The sequence below is a fragment of the Heloderma suspectum genome, chromosome 4 (assembly GCF_057233095.1).
Source record: "Heloderma suspectum isolate Gila_16-S chromosome 4, 16-S_ref, whole genome shotgun sequence".
Lineage (NCBI taxonomy): Eukaryota > Metazoa > Chordata > Lepidosauria > Squamata > Helodermatidae > Heloderma > Heloderma suspectum.
Window position 1 is genome coordinate 76,912,123 of NC_139461.1, and position 20,675 is coordinate 76,932,797.

Below are 20,675 nucleotides of genomic sequence, written 5' to 3' on the forward strand. Positions count from 1 at the left end.
AATTGAAATTTTGGTAATTTCAGTTGGTAAAAGGGTAGATCAGCAACATAATGAATACTGAAAGTGGTGTAAGTTATTTATGGAACCATTCTGACAATAGGCAACTAGACACTGCAAGGCTTAATCTTGTCTTGTGGAACTGAAATATGATAGTAGTTCTCAGACAGTTTTTTCCTGAGTTCTTTACTAGTACTTTCATTGCTGTTGAAACAAACAGGTGACAACTTAGTATACTCTGGGCATGTGCTCAAGCCTTTCTTGTATGTGAGCACAAAAGGCCAGAGCAGGGGACTGCAAATGTTGCCTGTACTCATTTTCTGAGTGAGGTGAAGCAGGTAGTTTCAAGACGGCAGCAGCAGGAGAAAACCCATTGGGGTTCAAAATTTCATGTCACTGTCCGAAACGTCTAACTTCTACTGATCGTGGGTTTGGCAGGGATGGATCCACACTCTCAGAGGAGATGGTGCCCTTTATGAGAAAGGAGGCCTAGCCCCTGTAGTCTGATTAGCAAGTGTGTTGGGAAACAGAGCCCAGTAAATCCTTACAAACCACACTGTCTAGACAGAACATCTGTCTAGGAAGGTTGCTGCTTAGACCTTTCCAGAGTTCCTCCCCCAGCTGAACTACCACTGAAGGAGGCTTAGCAACCTTGCTGGTTCCAGCCTTGACTAGCTGCTGGGGCTGACATTCATTCCCCCACAGAAGACCACCATTTTAGATTTTATTATTAAGATAGTGTGGAAACTGATAGTTCCTTGGAGCAGAACAGCCAGTTTTGAACAGGGGAGGTCCAGTTTCAAATCCCTGCTCAGACAGGAAGCTAAGTAGCTTAGACAAGTTGCTATCCCTCAGCCTAACCTGCTATATATGTTTGGGAGGATGTAACAAGAGAAACCCGTGAACACGGCTGCTTAGGGTTAAACTGCACATTACTTTAAACTGTAAGCCATCATGGCATTTTTCCCTTCTTACTCAAAAATAAGCATGGGGAACCTGATCTGGATTAGCACCTTAGCATGAGGGGGAGGAGGTTTAACATGTTAATCCTATGGTCCCAATCCAGATTTGGGTGGCGGCGGGTGGGATTGTGTTCCTGCAATTTGCATTTCCAAAAAAGGATGAATTCATTTCTGTGGATCCTTTTTTGGCAATGCAAATCACACGTGTTCAGAATTGTGGATTGGGACGGCAACTATGGGCAAAAGGTTAAAGCCCCCCCTGCCAATGATAGGGTCCAGATCAGGTCCCTCTATTTACTTTTGAATGAGGAAAAAGGGACACAGCAACTATCTATGTATTTAAAGTAATGTTTAGTTTGACCCTGAAAGGAAAAGCAGGCTAAGAATCTGACAAATACATAAAAAATCATGTGAATTATTTTCTTTTTCTGTTGGGAGTGATGGATGTGAAAGAAAAAGCTAACTCTACTTTAATAAAATAAAATTTAAAAATGGTTATCTTCATATTTAGAGATGCAAATTTTATTTCTTGAATCTTTATTTCACGTGGGCAAGGAGTGGGGTGGAGGAGCACAACCTCAAGAATGTAACCCTAAAATATTCAGGATATAAGAATAAAAGACAAATGATTACCAGATTTCACATACTTGGATTATTTTGGTTCAGAGCCAAAGACCACAAAAATCTCAGCCCTGATGTTGCAAGATGTTTTAAGCCAAAGAAATTCTGTGTGTGGATAAGGGTGCTTCTAATGGATATATGCCTTCTTCATCCAACATGAATGATTTAAGGAACTGTTGAAAATGGAGATAAAATTCCATATTACTCTGTTTTCATTGTAACTAGCCTAACAGACCTTACATTTTTTTAGTTTTAAATCTTTTCCCAAACTCACATTGATAACTTATCCCTGTGCCACATTTCATTTTAATAATGTTATTTCCCCCAGTAAAATATATCAACACTGAGTTTAAATGCAGAACTTGAATCAAGCTATTAAGGTGACTGTGGTCAGTGACTGAGGGTGTTCCCTCCTAATGACTAATTATGCTTACTGCAAATTGAATGTTGGTGTCTACTCTTTCATTTTCAGAATTGGTAGGCTTTTTGATGGCACAGAGCCAATCGTTTTGGACAGTCTGAAGCAGCACTACTTCATCGACCGAGATGGCCAAATGTTCAGATATATCTTGAACTTTCTACGAACGTCAAAACTCCTCATACCAGATGATTTCAAGGTGAAGTTTTATTCATCTTCATGTTTGAAATATTCAATGCAGAGGTAGTTTGAATAACCAGTGTCTGTGGGCTGGTCTCTGAAATGAATATTTGAAAATGGCAGCATTTTTCAGGACTACCATTTTAAATGAAAAAATTTAAAACAAAACTCAAATTCACATTCTGAATGTAAAACTAAATAAGAGTGCAATCCTATAACCACTTACCAGGGAGTAAGACCCATTGAACTCAGTAGGATCTAATTTTGAATTGACATATATAGGATTACACTGTAAATGTTTTCACATTTAACATTAACATTCAATGCTTTAAACTTCTTGGCATCTCTTGATTGTTTTGGTTTTGGCAGGCTTCAAATACGGAAACTCATGAACAGGCAACTATCAAATTCTAATTACCTTTGCAAGTTTTATTGCATGCTTTAAGATACTAAATATCTTGCTTGTTATCAAATGTAATATAAAGTTTGCATGCCAGCTATCATATGTAGTCAAATATGACATACCAGTGGTTTTCAGACTATCTTTTGTTGAACCCTGGGTTCTTTAGAAATTTATCAGGGGTTCAGTGTCACAAAGTATCAACTGTCGGATATCAAATATTGAAATAAAATATAATGGGTGTTGAACAAAGAGAAAATATTTGAACACATAGAGAATGAATATTGCATGTTCAAATTTTAATAGGAAAATTCTGAGGGGAATTTGGTGGAGCAAATTCATTTTACTTCTAACAGAGATTAACTTCGCACAATGTTTGGATGTATCATGCCATTATCAAAGCAAGGCTTCCCCGCATTTTGATGGTGACTATGAGATGGAAATATATCAGGGAAGTATTTTTATGATGTGGACTCCCCATTTCTTAGCCCTGTTGGGGCATTCATGATCAACAGTTGTGTGGCATGGGAGAGACCAGGACTGGACCCCCCTGTTGAATGCCCAAATTCTTGTGTCATAAGGATTTGTCCTTTGATTGTAAGCTGATGGTAGGAAAAGACTGAGGACTCCTGACAATCAAAGTAGAGCTATCTTTGCATTTTAAGCCACTGAGAGACACACAGAGGATAAGTCTAACAACAGATATTAGCTGTGATATCTAAATGGAACCTCCATGCTAGCTATTAGCTAAAATGGAACCTCCAAATTCAGAAGATATATGCCTCTGAATACCAATTTTTGGTGAACAAGAATAGGGGAGGGCTGTTGCCTTATGCTATGCTGGTGGGAGTCTTAGAGGCATCTTTTGGAAACAGATACTCAACAGGCCAAGAGAGACTTCTTGTCTAGCCCAGCAGCGCTCTTGCATTCTTCCGTGTTTTACATGGCAGCTAAGAAACCTTCATGCATATTCTTTGCACAAACCAGGAGTCCATGAATTTATTTAATTCATTTATTAATTAATTTATACCCAATGTCAGGGCTCCCCTTATGACCTGGACCCCCTGAGCAAGTTGTTAAGGATCTTTTGCCTCCATAAGAATCCCACCTTCCTCCTTTTACTTTCCCTTTTCCAATAAGATGGGGTTTAGGCTATAGGCGTGGGGTGATTGACACTCTAGACACAGGGTTTAACTACAATAGTTTACTGGTAAATTAAAGCAAGCAAACCACAACTAAAGGTATTTACACAATAGATCTGAGTGATACAAAAGGCATCAAGAGAAAATAAAAGTTACAAAATGCAAGTTCCTTTACCCTAGCTGTACTGAGACTTCTCCAGGCTGCTTCTTCCTATTCCCTCTTCAGGCTCTGCTCTCTTCCTGACTCTTACTATCCTGGTCTTTCTGACTTTCTATTTTTATGCCCTCCTCCCCCAAAACCCCCTTCATGGATCACTGCCTTGTTGTGGCGAAGGGGCTTGCGTAACTCAGTGAAGCCATAAGCTATGCCGTGCAGGGCCACCCAAGATGGACAGGTCATGGCGGAGAGTTCTGACAAAATGTGGTCCACTGGAGAAGGAAATGGCAACCCACTCCAGTATTCTTGCCAAGAAAACCCCATGGAACGTATCACAAGGCTAAAAGAGATGACGCCGGAAGATGAGCCCCTCAGGTCGGAAGGTGTCCAATATACTACTGGGGAAAAGCAGAGGGAATTTCCAAGTAGCGCCAGAAAGAGTGAAGCGGCTGGGCCAAAGCCGAAAGGACACTCAGCTGTGGATGTGTCTGGTGGTGAAAAGAAAATCTGATGCTGTAAAGAACAATATTGTTTAGGAACCTGGAATGTCAGATCAATGAATCAAGGTAAGCTGGAGGTGGCCAAACATGAGGTGGCAAGATTGAACATCGACATCTTGGGAATCAGCGAACTAAAATGGACAGGCATGGGCGAATTTAATTCAGGTGACCATCATATCTACTATTGTGGGCAAGAATCTCTTAGAAGAAATGGAGTAGCACTCGTAGTCAATAAAAGGGTGGGAAAAGTAGTACTGGGGTACAATCTTAAAAATGATAGAATGATCTCAGTACGAATCCAAGGCAAACCATTCAACATCACAGTAATTCAAGTCTATGCCCCAACCACTGATGCCAAAGAAGCTGAGGTTCTATGAAGACCTACAACACCTTCTAGAACTAACACCAAAAAAAGATGTCCTCTTCATCATAGGGGATTAGAATGCTAAAGTAGGAAGTCAAGAAATCACCGGGATAACAGGCAGGCATGGCCTTGGTGCACAAAATGTAGCAGGACAAAAGCTAATAGAGTTTTGCCAGGAGAACACGCTGATCATAGCAAACACTCTTTTCCAACAGCACAAGAGGCGACTCTACACATGGACATCACCAGATGGTCAATATCGAAATCAGATTGATTATGTCCTTTGCAGCCAAAGATGGAGAAGCTCTATACTGTCAGTCAAAACAAGACCTGGAGCTGACTGTGGCTCAGATCATGAGCTTCTTGTTGCTAAATTTTGGCTTAAATTGAAGAACGTAGGGAAAACCACTAAACCATTCAGGTATGACCTAAATCATATCCCTGATGAATATACAGTGGAGGTGAGGAATAGATTTCAGGGATTAGACCTGATAGACAGAGTGCCTGAGGAACTATGGACGGAGGTCCGTAACATTGTTCAGGAGGCAGCAACTCAATCCATCCCAAAGAAAAAGAAATGCAAGAAAGCCAAGTGGCTGTCTGATGAGGCTTTACAAGTAGCTGAAGAAAGAAGGGAAGCAAAAAGCAAGGGAGAAAGGGGAAGATATATCCAACTGAATGCAGAGTTCCAGAGAATAGCAAGGAGAGACAAGAAGGCCTTCTTAAATGAACAATGCAAAGAAATCGAGGAAAACAACAGAATGGAAAAGACTAGAGATCTCTTCAAGAAAATTGGAGATCTCAAGGGAACGTTTTGTGCAAAGACGGGCATGATAAAGGACAAAGAAGGCAGGGACCTCACAGAAGCAGATGATATTAAGAAGAGGTGGCAAGAATACAAAGAAGAACTATACAGGAAAGATCTTACTGTCCTTGATAGCCATGATAGTGCGGTCACTGAACTTGAGCCGGACATCCTAGAGAGTGAAGTCAAGTGGGCCTTAGGAAGCATTAGTAACAACAAAGCTAGCGGAGATGACAGTATTCCAGCTGAGCTATTTAAAATCCTAAAAGATGATGCTGTTAAAGTGCTGCATTCAATATGCCAACCAATTTGGAACACTCAGCAATGGCCGCAAGACTGGAAAAGGTCAGTTTACATTCCAATTCCAAAGAAGGGCAACGCCAAAGAGTGTTCAAACTACCGCACAATTGCGCTCATTTCACATGCCAGCAAGGTGATGCTCAAAATCCTACAAGCTAGGCTTCAGCAGTATGCAAACAGAGAACTACTGGAAGTACAAGCTGGGTTTCGAAGAGGCAGAGGAACTAGAGATCAAATCGCCAACATTCGCTGCATCATGGCGAAAGCAAGAGAATTCCAGAAAAACGTCTATTTCTGCTTCATTGACTACGCTAAAGCCTTTGATTGTGTGGATCACAACAAACTGTGGCAAATTCTTAAAGTGATGGGAGTACCAGACCACCTTACCTGTCTCCTCAGAAACCTGTACGAGGGTCAAGAAGCAACAGTAAGAACCGGACATGGAACAACCGAGTGGTTCAAAATTTGGAAAGGAGTACGACAAGGCTGCATATTGTCACCCTGCTTATTTAACTTATATGCAGAGTACATCATGAGAAATGCTGGGTTGGATGAATCAGAGGTTGGAATTAAGATTGCTGGGAGAATGATCAACAACCTCCGATATGCAGATGATACCACCCTAATGGCAGAAAGCGAAGAGGATCTCAAGAGCCTCTTGTTGAGGGTGAAAGAGGAGAGTGCAAAAGCTGGTTTGAAACTCAACATTAACAAAACGAAGATCATGGCATCTGGCCCCATCACTTCCTGGCATATAGAAGGGGAAGAAATGGAAGCAGTGACAGATTTTACTTTCTTGGGCTCCAAGATCACGGCAGACGGTGACTGTAGCCATGAAATTAAAAGACGCTTGCTCCTTGGGAGGAAAGCTATGGCAAACCTAGACAGCATAGTAAGAAGCAGAGACATCACCTTGCCGACAAAGGTCCGTCTAATCAAAGCTATGGTTTTCCCAGTAGTAATGTATGGCTGTGAGAGCTGGACTATAAGGAAGGCTGAGCACCGAAGAATTGATGCTTTCGAACTGTGGTGCTGGAGAAGACTCTTACGAGTCCCCTGGACTGCAAGGAGGTCAAATCAGTCCATCCTAAAGGAAATCAACCCTGAGTGCTCATTGGAAGGACAGATACTGAAGCTGAAGCTGAAATATTTTGGTCACGTAACGCGAAGAGAAAACTCTCTGGAAAAGACCCTGATGCTGGGAAAGACTGAAGGCAAAAGGAGAAGGGAACAGCAGAGGATGAGATGGCTAGATAGCATCACCGATGCAATGAATATGAACCTGAGCACGCTCCGGGAGAGTGCGCAGGACAGGAAGGCCTGGCGTGCTATGGTCCATGGGGTCACGAAGAGTCAGACACGACTGACCGACTGAACAACAACAACCCCCAAAACCACAAGTACTGTTTCAAAACGGAAGAAAAGAAACTTCCCTGGGGAAATTAAACTACTCCCCTCAGGGATACCCCCTCCTAAAACAAAAACAAAAAACAGGCCTCTAAGCTTGACCCCCCCCATTTATTTATTTATTTATTTATTTATTTGCTGCCCATCTGGCCGGCTACCCAGCCACTCTAGGCGGCGTACAATACTACTAAGAAAGCCTAACCCACCCCAAATGCCCACCTGAACAGCCAGGTTTTTAAAGCCCAGCGGGAGCTCATCAAAGAAATGCCATTGTAGGCCTCAAACCTTCACACCCAACTTTGCTTCAAGGAGCTCCAGTTGGTGTGCATGTTCTCTCTCTACCCCGCCCCCGCCGTTTAATCCACCCTTCAACCCTGCCAAGTACGGTGGTCTGCCCAAGGTGAACTTCATGACTGAGTGTGGATTTGAACCTCGGTCTTCCCAGCCCTACTTTGACACTCTTAACACCTATATCACACTAGCCATTATGGATCTTGATTGTAGCAAGTGGGTTTTAATGTCAAAGGTATATTTAGGTATTCCAGAGATTGTAATTCTCACTGATTCCATGGGACTTGCTCACAGGTAAGTATACTTAGGATAGAAGCTTTGGAAAATGCTATTATCAAGTGCAAAGATTCAGTCTGCTCAAAACGAACGTATGGAAAAACCAGTCTTTTCACAAAATATACACACGTACCTGTTAAAATAATACAATTTCATCAGTGCAGAGAAGCACTGTTTTAAACTAGTTGTTTACCCTTCCAAAACTAATGGAGTTGCTGTGGTTTGAAATATTAGTAAAACTTTTTTTTAGCAGTTCTGAGCTTCTTCATACTCCAAGTACTCCTCACTAATTTGTCCTTCAGCTGTCCAGTGGCATTTGTTTCCTCCTTTCTTTTTTCATTAAAAAAAAATGTTGCGCTTGCTAAGAGCATAGTCCTATACCCTCCCCCCCCCCAAATGCTGATGGCTGGAGGGGATTAGGATGACATGTTGGTGCCTTTCCACTGTGGTTAAGGGCCCTGCAGCACCCAAGTGGCTGAAAAGCTGCTGTCAGCTGTTCTTCTAGAGGTAGCAAGAAGAAAGCTCTGAAACAGGATGTTCTGGCGGGTGGAGCTGGCATAGCTAATCCCCACCCCCCATTGCTGTCAATGGCAGCGAACTGTAAATACACCTATGCACCGGGCTGAATAGCCTGGCAAAACTGCTTCCCCAGCCCCACGCATGGCATGCTTTCAACTTTGTATGGTGCAACCCAGCATGGCTGGGAATGAGATAGTACATCTGTCTCTTGGTTCTCTACCAGCCCCACTCGGGATTTCTCCGTAAGCTATCAGGGGTCCAGTTTACCCCTGTTGAAATTAATGGGAAAGTGAAACCACCAATTAATGGGAAAGTGGAACCACCAAACACCAAGCTAATTGGGGTTCATTCTGTCTCCAGCAACTTCTCAAAATAGGGGAGGGAAATCGCTTAGCATTTTGTCTGTATCATAAATTCCATAGTAGATTTTTCTGGTTTTGTAACTGTTTTCCTGTATGTACAAAAAAAAACCCCTCAACAACACCCAGTCACAAAACACTGCAGGTGTCCTTTGGACCCCAGAATTAAATTCTATCCAACAGGTTCAATACTGCAAATTTGCTTTGTCGTGACGCAAGAATTAACACTGTCATAGTGAAAACTTGCGATACCAATTTCTTGGTTGTAATGGTCTTTTGAGAAAGAGGGGCGGGGGAAACCTGTTGGGCTATTGCAATACATTGGACCCGTGGTGGTGCTATTAAAAGAGCGCACAGGGGCGGTGCCCTGCTTCCTCATAGCGCCCCCCCAGCTCTCTCCATACTGTACATTTCTTTTCCTCCCCTCTTTTCTTTCTCGTGTGGTGCCATTGCGCTGGGCTGGCAGCTGCCACTTTTCCTTCTTCGATGAAATTGTCTTCTGTTCCTACTGGTCTCCAACTTAGTTTTTGCTTACTGCGCATGCCTGCTGAGCGTGCGCATGCAGTCTGCACCATACAGTAATGGCCACTTTCCTGGAGGGCATCCTGGGAGAACAGTCCCCCATAGAATCAAAGAGAATAGCTAGAGCGCTCTCTCTGCAGAGCAAAGGAAGGCCCCGCCTCCGGAGCTTTCCAGTGGATGGTGCTGCTGGACGCCCTATGTTGTGGCTGCATAGCCACCACCAGGTCAAGTGACCTGTACCGAGCCAATCAAAATAGGGGGAAAACATCCACATTACTCACCTCAGTAGGTCATCTCTTCTCTCTCCTGTGACATAGTATGCACAGATCATGTGCAGCCAGGAGCAGCAGATCACCACTCTGTGTGGGAGGCTAAAACTAGGAGAGGATGAGAAGAGCTGAGATCCAACTGGGATGAGGAGCAGGAGCAGCAGAATACTGTCTTGGGTTTTTTTTCCCCTTTGACCTCCTGAGCAACTGCTCTGTTTTGGTTTTTTTAGAGAGAAGGATGGAAGAGTGGGAGAGCGAAAATGAGCAAGCAGTGTGAGGTGATTTTGTGCGTGTAATTTTAAAGAAATCCCAAGGACTGAGGAGTGAGCCAGCCCAGGCTCACAAATTTATCCAATAAATGTGGGAGGGGGAAAGTGAGGAGGTTTCCTTTAGCAGTCCATTCTGTGGGCTTTGCTACTTACTCATTTTTTAAGAATTCCATTTGCGGTGGGTGGGGGGCGCTGGGGAGAGATTGAGAGCAGGTTCCTTTTGCTGTCCTTTGCTTTGCTATGCTTTTTATGGGGTTGGGGAAAAGTTCCATCTGTGGGGGAGGTTGGGGGCTGGGAGTGGGAAGATCGAGAGCAGGTTCTTTTGCTTTCCTATGCTCTTTTTTTTTTTTTTAAGAATTCCAGATGGCTGCAGTGGAGATGGGAAGGTTAATCAGCTTAAGGGGGCAATCCTATGCATGTTTAGACAGAAAAAAAAGTCCTACATGCTAACTGGGGAATGCTGGGAGTTGTAGGATTTTTTTCAGTCTAAACATGCATAAGAGATGCAAATTCATTATCATTAAGACTGGCTCATAGATCTACAATGATTACCCTACCCACAAAACAGACAAGGAATAAATAACAATAGTTCATTTCTAAAACAATTATCCCTCTCTCCTCTACCCCCACAATCCAAAGATGCAATATAATTCATTATTAAAATAATTATTCTCTCTCATAGTAATTTAATTTTAAAAAATATCGTCTTCCACCATCAACCCTGAGTTGCATGCAGTACAATAAATTTATCCAGAAATGATTATTCACCTCCAGCCAGAGATAGATCAGCCTCATACAGAGAGATTTAGGGTGCAATCTTCCTGATAGCCCAATGAGGAATTTAAAAGGAGTGTTAAAATACTCTGCGGGCTTGTGTACCCAACAACTTTTGTATAGGACTGTTTTTGGCATGTGATATCAATACAATGTTTCTCTGTGTTAAACTGGAGTTGTTTGAAATCAACCATTAACTTTTAAAGGGATACAAATAGCAGTTTGATATAGTAAAAAAAAGGCATGCAGTGATTAAATGGGGAACAGCTTTAGTTTCGTTCATGAGTTATTCCTCATTGAAACAAAAAGCTTTTAAAAATATGCTCCTCTGTGATTTTTAAGACTTCTGCTCTATTTTTACACTTTCTTTGGCATTAAAACTGAGTGCCATCAGAATTAATCTTTTCATATTCTTTATTAACCCACACCTTAGTATGATGTGCCCTAACATGGGATTTGTTAGCATTCAGATGGGATGGGGGAGGAACCATGAAAAGAGGTGAAGAATTTCAAGATATTGTGTAATTGTCTTATCCCTGTTGCTTCAGGGCCATATTTTCAAAAAGGGGTTTGTGTGAGTGCTCTTAAAAACCTAGCCCCAGGTTATCTGGAACATCTGGCCCTGCTTATCTACTCAGTAGGAAAATCAAAACGTGTCTGACTGATGAAATGAGCTCTAGTTCCAGCCAGAAAGCCAGACTGCAGTCTTTACAAAACCCTGTAGTACCCACTTGCCCTTCGTGAGCATTCTTAGGGCACATTACTCTAAACGGCACTTAGTGTCTAAAAATAGCCCACTAGCACATATGTCCACTTCAGACTCTGCATCTGTTTCTCCATTGCCCCTAATGGCTTTCTTTCCTGGAGGTAGGCAGTCATTTAAACGTTAAAAGTAGCCCTTGTTCTTAACAATCCATGCTTATTTTCAGTGCAGGTAAAATAGAAATGAAACCTACCAGTTTGATTTATGGGTGATGTCACTGCCAGTTTCATTTTGATTACAGAATAACTGAATACAGTGTTGAAGAGGCCTTGAAGGTCATCTAGTCCAGTCCTGTGCCATGAGCCAGATTCTTTATAGGGGAAGGTATTGCTGCCATGTTTTCTTCTTGGAAAAAGGCTGGAGAGCAAAATTCTGTTACTTGGGGTGGGGGAATAGTACTCTGCATCCAAGCACTTTTGACTGTCCAACCTCAATTGGCTTTTGACACAGCTGAAGCCAGTTGCTTTTCCACTCATCTTCCTCTGTATTTGAGTTTTTTCCTCCACTATTTGAAAAACTCTTATGTCCCCCCCACCTTGATTTTGCTTTTCTAAGCTTATCTTTCCTATTAAGATTGTGTATTTTCAAATGCTTTCTCTTCTTGGTGCTTTTGAATTTTTTCAGTTTTTACTGTTATCTTTAAACTGGGTATTATAAACTTGGGTGGGGCCTGCCAGGGTGAGGCCTACTTCATGTGCTCTTCCTGTGTTATGGGCAAACTGGAAACCTAAATGCTCAGCAAAGGAAAAGTGGTCAGAAATCATTCCTGTGGATATTTGGGGATTTGACCAAGCATTTAGAAGTGTCAAGTGTGCCATAATTTAACCCAGCCCAGAAATATGTTGTTTTCATTTATTATCAACACATGCCTAAACTAGAAGTGATTATAGACTTGCCTAGACTCATCCAGATGTGTGCATAGCTCAGGATTACATAGAGGCCCAGTTTGCACATAACAACCCATGGATTGTCAGGGCTGAGTGCAAGCATGCTGCCTTCTGCATGCTCTCCGCTTCCACTTCTCATCCTTTTTGAGCCCATGGTTTGTTGTTGGGTTAGAACTCTGGTTTGACTACCAACCCATTCCTGGGTTGTTGAGCAAAACGCATGCGAAGCAGTGAGCAGGTGGGAGGCAATGCGCTTGCGTGCTCCAGCATGGCCTCATCAATTCATGAGTTGTTTACCCCTTGCATTGGCGTTATTTACGTTATTTTAAATAATAATAAATAATAAATAATAGTTTTACAATTGTACGTTATTTACATTCCAATTCCAAAGAAGGGCAACGCCAAAGAGTGTTCAAACTACCGCACAATTGCGCTCATTTCACATGCCAGCAAGGTGATGCTCAAAATCCTACAAGCTAGGCTTCAGCAGTATGCGAACCGAGAACTATCGGAAGTACAAGCTGAGTTTCGAAGAGGCAGAGGAACTAGAGATCAAATCGCCAACATTCGCTGGATCATGGAGAAAGCAAGAGAATTCCAGAAAAACGTCTATTTCTGCTTCATTGACTACGCTAAAGCCTTTGATTGTGTGGATCACAACAAACTGTGGCAAATTCTTAAAGTGATGGGAGTACCAGACCACCTTACCTGTCTCCTGAGAAACCTGTACGAGGGTCAAGAAGCAACAGTAAGAACCAGACATGGAACAACCGAGTGGTTCAAAATTGGGAAAGGAGTACGACAAGGCTGCATATTGTCACCCTGCTTATTTAACTTATATGCAGAGTACATCATGAGAAACGCCGGGTTGGATGAATCAGAGGTCGGAATTAAGATTGCTGGGAGAATTATCAACAACCTCCGATATGCAGACGACACCACCCTAATGGCAGAAAGCAAAGAGGATCTCAAGAGCCTCTTGTTGAGGGTGAAAGAGGAGAGTGCAAAAGCTGGTTTGAAACTCAACATTAAAAAAACTAAGATCATGGCATCTGGCCCTATCACTTCCTGGCATATAGAAGGGGAAGAAATGGAAGCAGTGACAGATTTTACTTTCTTGGGCTCCAAGATCACGGCAGACGGTGACTGTAGCCATGAAATTAAAAGACGCTTGCTCCTTGGGAGGAAAGCTATGGCAAACCTAGACAGCATAGTAAGAAGCAGAGACATCACCTTGCCGACAAAGGTCCATCTAATCAAAGCTATGGTTTTCCCAGTAGTAATGTATGGCTGTGAGAGCTGGACTATAAGGAAGGCTGAGCGCCGAAGAATTGATGCTTTCGAACTGTGGTGCTGGAGAAGACTCTTACGAGTCCCCTGGACTGCAAGGAGGTCAAATCAGTCCATCCTAAAGGAAATCAACCCTGAGTGCTCATTGGAAGGACAGATACTGAAGCTGAAGCTCAAATATTTTGGCCACCTAATGCGAAGAGAAAACTCTCTGGAAAAGACCCTGATGCTGGGAAAGATTGAAGGCAAAAGGAGAAGGGGACGGCAGAGGATGAGATGGCTAGATAGTATCACCGATGCAACGAATATGAACTTGAGCACGCTCCGGGAGAGAGCGCAGGACAGGAAGGCCTGGCGTGCTATGGTCCATGGGGTCACGAAGAGTCGGACACGACTGAACGACTGAACAACAACAACAGCAACAAATTGGCGTTACATGCAAACCAGTTCATAGTGTATTGGGATAGGAGAGCAGCAAAAAGCCAAAAAAAATCATTCACTTCTGCAACAATGTTCCCTTTTATGTTCAGGTACTATGATAGTAATAGTTTAAAAGGAGTATTAGTTTTTAATTCAACAAATATCTGTGCTGAACAAGATGACTTCAGGTTATTGAACTTAATTGCTGGCACGTTCTTCCTCACTAGGGCACAGAGCAGTCCATGGAAGGTTAGTCTTTTTGCCCTTGCAGCGCTTGTGACATCTTTGCATGCAACCACAAGAGAATCTGGAGTGTCATAAATTTCAGGGAGTGTCATAAATTTCATAAATTTCAGGGAGTGTCATAAGTATGCACAGACACACACACTAGTGTATCGAAATGAACACAAACTTTAATATCACAAGTACAGTTCATAAAAAACAACAATGTAAACTGCCATGTTTATTACAATAAAAGGCTAACAGAGTTGTACCAATGGGTCCAGAACAGAGTCCAGTTTGATACCAAGCCTTTAATTACTAGTCTTTGGGTACAGATTTCCTTAGGTTGTATCCAGCCTATCATAGTCCATTCTAATTAAATGAGGCTGAAATGCTGTACATGCATCTAGGAGTAAGCCCCATTGAGTTCAGTGAGATTAACTTACTTAGAACGTCATGCTGAGTTACATTTAAACATTTGCTGAAACTAATAGATTATGTCCTCTCTATCTGTCAAAAGCATTTGTATTAACCGAGTGAATGTAGGGTCCCATGACATGTTTTTCTTTTTAACAATTGATGCGAGCTGATAGCAAGTAAGGCGTTTTAATTTAGGTGCTTTCAAATTTCAATGTTTACAAGTTGCCATCCCGCCCTATCTCTAAACTTTCATATGTAACTAAATATTTTTGTATGAATGTCTTATCCTATGTCCCTTGTGATCTGGTCTAGAGTTAACTCAGTATTCAGCTTTGACTTGCTCTTGTTTGTTGTCTGTTTTCTTCCGTGTGTGTGCTTTAAATAGAAAACCACAAAGTTAAGATAAACAGGGAGCTACCACGGAAAACAGCACCCTTTGTCAAACTTTTTGTCTCTTCCCCCTGCAACTTAGTTATATCTCGATGTCCTCATACTGTGTTTTCCCCAACCCAACATTATGTTTTTTATCACATATGTTATGCCTGTATTCAACATCATTGACAGTCATTGGCCAGAATTGCACAGAATGATGACAGCTGGATGTCAGTAAGTTTACTACATAGAGGGAAGGAGAAAAATACAATACCAGCTAGCTGCCTCCCTGTTTGTCATACTGTGTACTTCTTCCTTAAATTCTTATTCATTGGAGAAGGTGGACAATCCTCAACATAGTGCTAAAACTAAACAAGTATTTAGTTAATAAGTTGTGTGTTGTTTTTTTTACTGTAAACGTACTGCATAGTGGCAAATCCATTTTATTCCCTGTTTGCACTGAAAATTGTGTGTCTTTCAGGATTACAGCTTGTTATATGAAGAAGCAAAGTATTTTCAGCTTCAGCCCATGCTAGGGGAAATGGAACGATGGAAACAGGATCGGGAGACAGGTCGATTTTCAAAATCCTGCGAGTGTTTGGTTGTGCGAGTTGCTCCAGATCTTGGAGAGAGGATTACCTTGAGCGGTGACAAGTCCTTGATAGAAGAGGTTTTCCCAGAAATTGGTGATGTGATGTGCAATTCAGTGAATGCAGGTTGGAATCACGACTCAACACATGTCATCAGATTTCCTTTAAATGGATATTGTCATCTCAATTCAGTTCAGGTATGAGGTCATCAATATGTCAGTTTATGGACAGGCTAGTGAAGGTGTGAACCAGAGGGAGAAGGTTCTTTTAAATTATGAAAGTCATCATAGGTTTTATCAGCCTAATGAGTTACTGCTTTATTATAGTCTTGTTACCAAACTATCTGAAAACTTCATACACACTGAATAATCCTATTATCCAGATACCCTTGTGATACAGAGAGGTGCTGCATTTTCTCGATATGGGTATTGCCTAAACTTGAGTTTTTCTCCCTACCCACTCTTATTAAAATTTGTTGGTTTGGAGTGATCACCGAAAGGCAATTTGGGGCCTTTAAAACGAGGGGTAATCTCTTCCATCGCACTTTTAGAAACAAAGATGCAGACAGGAAAGCCCTGCTCACTCATCTCCCACATATAATGAATGCACAGAGCGGGACCAGGATCATATCTGTGGACCCCAACCTCTGCACAAATGTGAACAGGGTTATGTGCATGTACAGATGTACAGACTTCTCCAGCCTATTCAGGCATTAGTAAAATGACTAGAGTAAACGCACAAGGGAAGGGATGCTCTAGCACTGCTCCTTCCTCACACATTTCTGTCGCCGTGTACTCATGGAGGGTGATGGTCTGAAGAGGAGAGTCTCCTGTATCCACAGAGACTCTCCACACGAGCCAGGACACTGAAGCTCCAGTCAGCGTCCTTAACAGGTCTCCCATGAAATCAGGAACCTTGATCATTTATAATTCCTATTTGCTTGGAGGATTCTACATAGCATGAAGAAGATCACTTCCACTAAATTACCATCTTACAAACTAGTTTCCTTTTTCCTTGATAAGTTTTTAAATATAATTGAGAACACCAAAGTACTTCCTTGGAGCACCAGTTACATTCCTCTGTTTGTTATGTTGTCTCTAATTGCATGTATTGCACCTATTAAGTAGGTAATTGAGAATGCAGATGCTTCTGAACACATAGCAGTTTCCAGAGTCCTTGGAAAACATACTGATATTATCTTCCCCCTGCCCCAGATAATGTTTCCATTTTATGACATAATGAGGGGCCATATACTATAACTTAAATGAATTGGCTTAGTGAAAAACGTGTTATAAAATTCAGACTGTCTGGGAGGTGTAGTTAAAGAGCTAGTGGGGATATATATAGGAAGCTCACCATTGATGGAGTGACTTGTGGGTTTTGCAAATTGTTTCCACTCCCGATGTTGTGTGTAAGAGCTATTTTGAACAATGATTGGGAGTTCAGGAACATTCCATTCTTTCCAGAATTTAAAACATCTGTATGGTTGGGAATGATGGGTGTTGCAGTCCTACATATCTGGAGAGTGCTAGGGTTGGAGAAGGCTGGTCCGTAGTTGGTTTGTGTGTGGATACATGTACATATGTGGATGCACACACACACTATATGCAGTGAAAGATTCCTAAACGAGGTCTTGTCATACCTGATTAATATTTATCCCTTGTATCCTAAGCAATCCCACCTTGAAAGGAGCTTTCCTGGACTTTTGTTCTGTCCAGTTTTAATTGATATATTTTGATTTACAGTGGGCACAAAACATTAAGACTAACCAAACAGCCACAGAGCAAATGCCCCAGCTATAACCTTCCCCAGACTAGCCAAATGTCCAGCTAAATGAGTAAGTGCACAGCTATCAGAAGTGTTAAAGCTGAGCCTCGGGCTTTTGAGTCTCTCCCAGGGATGGGAGCTTGTTCGTATATGTTATTTATTTAGCACATTTATATTCTGCTTTCCTTCAATCACGGAACTTAAGGTGACATAGTGGCATTGATTGGACCCAGACCTGCTTAGCTTCAGCAAGAGAGCAGCATCATGTGTCCTCAGACCATGCCCTGAGAGTTCTATAACTGTGGAGCATCATCAGGAACTCCTCTGTGTGCCACATCATAAGAGCTTTGAACGTAGGGTCCACATTAGGTATGGGGAAGACATCGGAAGTGGCGGAGGCTGTTTTTAAAGTATGCCAGTTACAGTTTTCTTAGCCAAGGCCAGCAACCTGAGTTTTGCTTGATAGATTATGGAAGCCTATAACACAAGGTGTCACGGAGTTGTACTCTTAACAACTTATATCTGTCATAAGGTGTCAGCTTCATTCTACATCAGCAGCTGAAGTCTTAATACAGCCTTCAGAGGCAACACAGGTAGAGTTAATTGTAGTAGTCTAGCTGCAGGGCCTTGATATTATGAAAATATGGATGTCAGTCATGCATTCTTAATATGAAATGGAGGAATGTGCATCCTTTTCATCAAGTGAGCAATAAACCAGTGCAAAGGCATACCTAGTAAACAATATTCTTGCAATTAGTAGATACCTCAAGTGCTTCTAGATCTTTCCATGTGGAGTTACTTTTGTGTGAATCACACCCCCTTTTATATGTGTTAGGGAGCAATCCTATTGGGATAGGTGGCTACATCCGAATTCAGAAGCGACTGCCTATTCAATGCAGACTGGGTGGAGTGCAGAGGGGATCTTCTCCTCCATGCTCCACCTGCCCTGCATTCACAGCTAGATGGCTGATTTCGGCTGTCTAGCCGCAGGACTGCTGGGGGGGGGGGAGGCTGGATGGTGCATAGGAAGCGTCGTACCAGCACTTCTGCACTCTCCGCCCCTCCCTACCCCTGGGAACTCCCCCTTTTGCCCTGCTCTGTGCTGCTTTTCCAAGCACGGAGTCCAGGAACGATCCGTGCCACCTATGAGGCAGCAAGGGATAGGGCAGGGAGGTGGTTTTCCAGGAACCGACCTCAGAGCGTGGGCTCCGAGATTGGTTCCCGAAAACCAAACAATCCTATGGCCGTTTAGCCACTGTCTAGTGGCCATAGGGTTGCGCCCTTAATTGATGAAGTTGAAGGCAAAGGGACACAGAGCAACGCTTCTGATGTTGATCATAAAGGGCAGGCAGACTTGTGTGGGAGAAAATGGTCCTTCAAATAAACTGGCTCAAATCATTTTGGACTTTATACATATCACCAGCACCTTAAATTGTACCCAAAAATCAATCAAAAGACAGTCTTGCATAACACTGGAGTAATATGTGAGTGGATCCTTGCCAACATTCTGACTGCCACATTTTGTAGTAGCTGAAGTTTCCAAACACTTTCATAGAATCATAGAATAGTAGGGTTGGAAGCAGCCTATAAGACCATTGAGTTCAACCCCCTGCTCAATGCAGGAATCCAAGGAAAAGCATCCCTGACAAATGGCTGTCCAGCTTTATCTTGAATGCCTCCAGTGTGGGAGAGTCCACCACTTCCCTAGGTAACTGGTTCCACTGTCATATTGCTCTAACACTCAGGAAGTTTCTCCTGATGTTCAGCTGGAATCTGGCTTCCTGTAACTTGAGCCCATTCTTCCATGTCCTGCACTCTGGGATGATCGAGAATTGATCCTGGCCTTCCTCTCTGTGACAACCTTTCAAGTACTTGAAGAGTGCTATCATATCTCCCCTCAGTCTTCTCTTCTCAAGGCTAAACATGCCCAGTTCTTTCAGGCTCTCCTCATAGGGCTTTGTTTCCAGGCCCCTGATCATCTTCGTTGCCCTCCTTTGAACCCTCTCCAGTTTGTCTGCATCCTTCTGAAAGTGTGGTGCCCAGAACTGGACACAGTACTCAAAGTGAGGCCTGACCGGTGCTAAGTAGAGGGGAACTAGTACTTCATGGGCTTTGGAAGCTATACGTCTATTAATGCAGCCCAAAATGGCATTTGCCTTTTTTGCAGCCACATCACATTGTTTGTGATGTGGCTGCTTGTGACCTATGACAATTCCAAGAGCCTTCTCGCGTGTAGTATTGTTGAGCCAAGTATCCCCCATCTTGTAACTATGCATTTGGTTTCTTTTTCCTAGGTGCTGAACTTGGCATTTATCCCTATTAAATGCCATTATGTTGTTTTCTGCCCAGCACTCCAGTCTATCAAGATCACTTTGAATTTTGTTTCTGTCTACCGAAGTATTAGCTATCCCATCCAATTTTGTGTCTTCTGAAAATTTGATCAGCATTTCCTGCACCTTCTCATCCAAGTCATTAATAAAAATGTTGGAAGTGCACTGGGCCCAGGACTGAGCCCTGCGGTACCTCGCTCGTTACCTCTCCCCAATTTGAGAAGGTCCCATTGATAAGCACTCATTGAGTCCGATTCTGTAGCCAACTGTGGATCCACCTGAGAGTTGTTTCATCTAGCCCACTTTTAGCTAGGTTGCTAATCAGGATAACATGGGGCGTTTTGTTGAAAGCTTTGCTGAAGTCAAGATATATTATGTCCACAGCATTCCCACAGTCCACCAGGGAGGTGACCTGATTCAAAAATGAGATCAGATTCGTCTGGCAGGATTTGTTCTTGACAAATCCTTGTTGGCTTTGAGTAATGACTGCATTGTTGTCAAGGTGCTTACATATTGATCGCTTTATAATATGCTCCAGAATTTTCCCAGGGATTGATGTCAGACTGACTGGTCTGTAGTTCCCAGGTTCCTCCTTTTTGCCCTTTTTGAAGATAGGGACAACATTAGCCCTCCTCCAGTCATCTGGCACTTACCTGTCCTCCTTGATTTCTCAAAGATAATAGACAGTGGTTCTGAGAGTTCTTCTGCCAGTTCTTTTATTACTCCAGGATGCAGTTCAACTGGCCCTGGAGTTTCCGAACACTTTTTAAAGGCAGCCCTATGTAGCATGCATTCTAGTAATCCAGACTGGATTTAATCAAGGCATGTGTGACTGTAGCCAAATCTGCTTTTTCCAGGAAAAGGCTCAGTTGGCACACTAGCCAAAGCTGAGCAAAGGCACGACTGGCCATAGCAGCCGGCTGAACATCCAGAAGCAAAGCAGGATCAAGGAGTGCCCCCAAACTACGAACCTGATCCTTCAAAGAAAGTGCAACCTCATTCAGAGTAGGCTGTACTCTAAGTCCCTGATTAGTTCTCCTGCTGACGAGCAGCATCTCTGTCTTGTCTGGATTAATCCTCAG

The 20,675-nt window shown here is 42.6% G+C and overlaps 1 protein-coding gene across 11 annotated transcripts in view; it reads left to right on the forward strand.

The window, feature by feature from the left end:
- Positions 1-20,675, forward strand: part of KCTD1 (potassium channel tetramerization domain containing 1) — a 116,589-nt gene that overhangs the window by 91,053 nt on the left and 4,861 nt on the right. For all 11 annotated transcript variants that reach the window (XM_084849644.1, XM_084849643.1, XM_084849648.1 and 8 more), the window contains 2 exons: positions 2,053-2,197; positions 15,388-15,693. In XM_084849644.1, the coding sequence (XP_084705770.1) occupies positions 2,053-2,197; positions 15,388-15,693 (451 nt within the window). The remainder of the gene's footprint in view (positions 1-2,052; positions 2,198-15,387; positions 15,694-20,675) is intronic.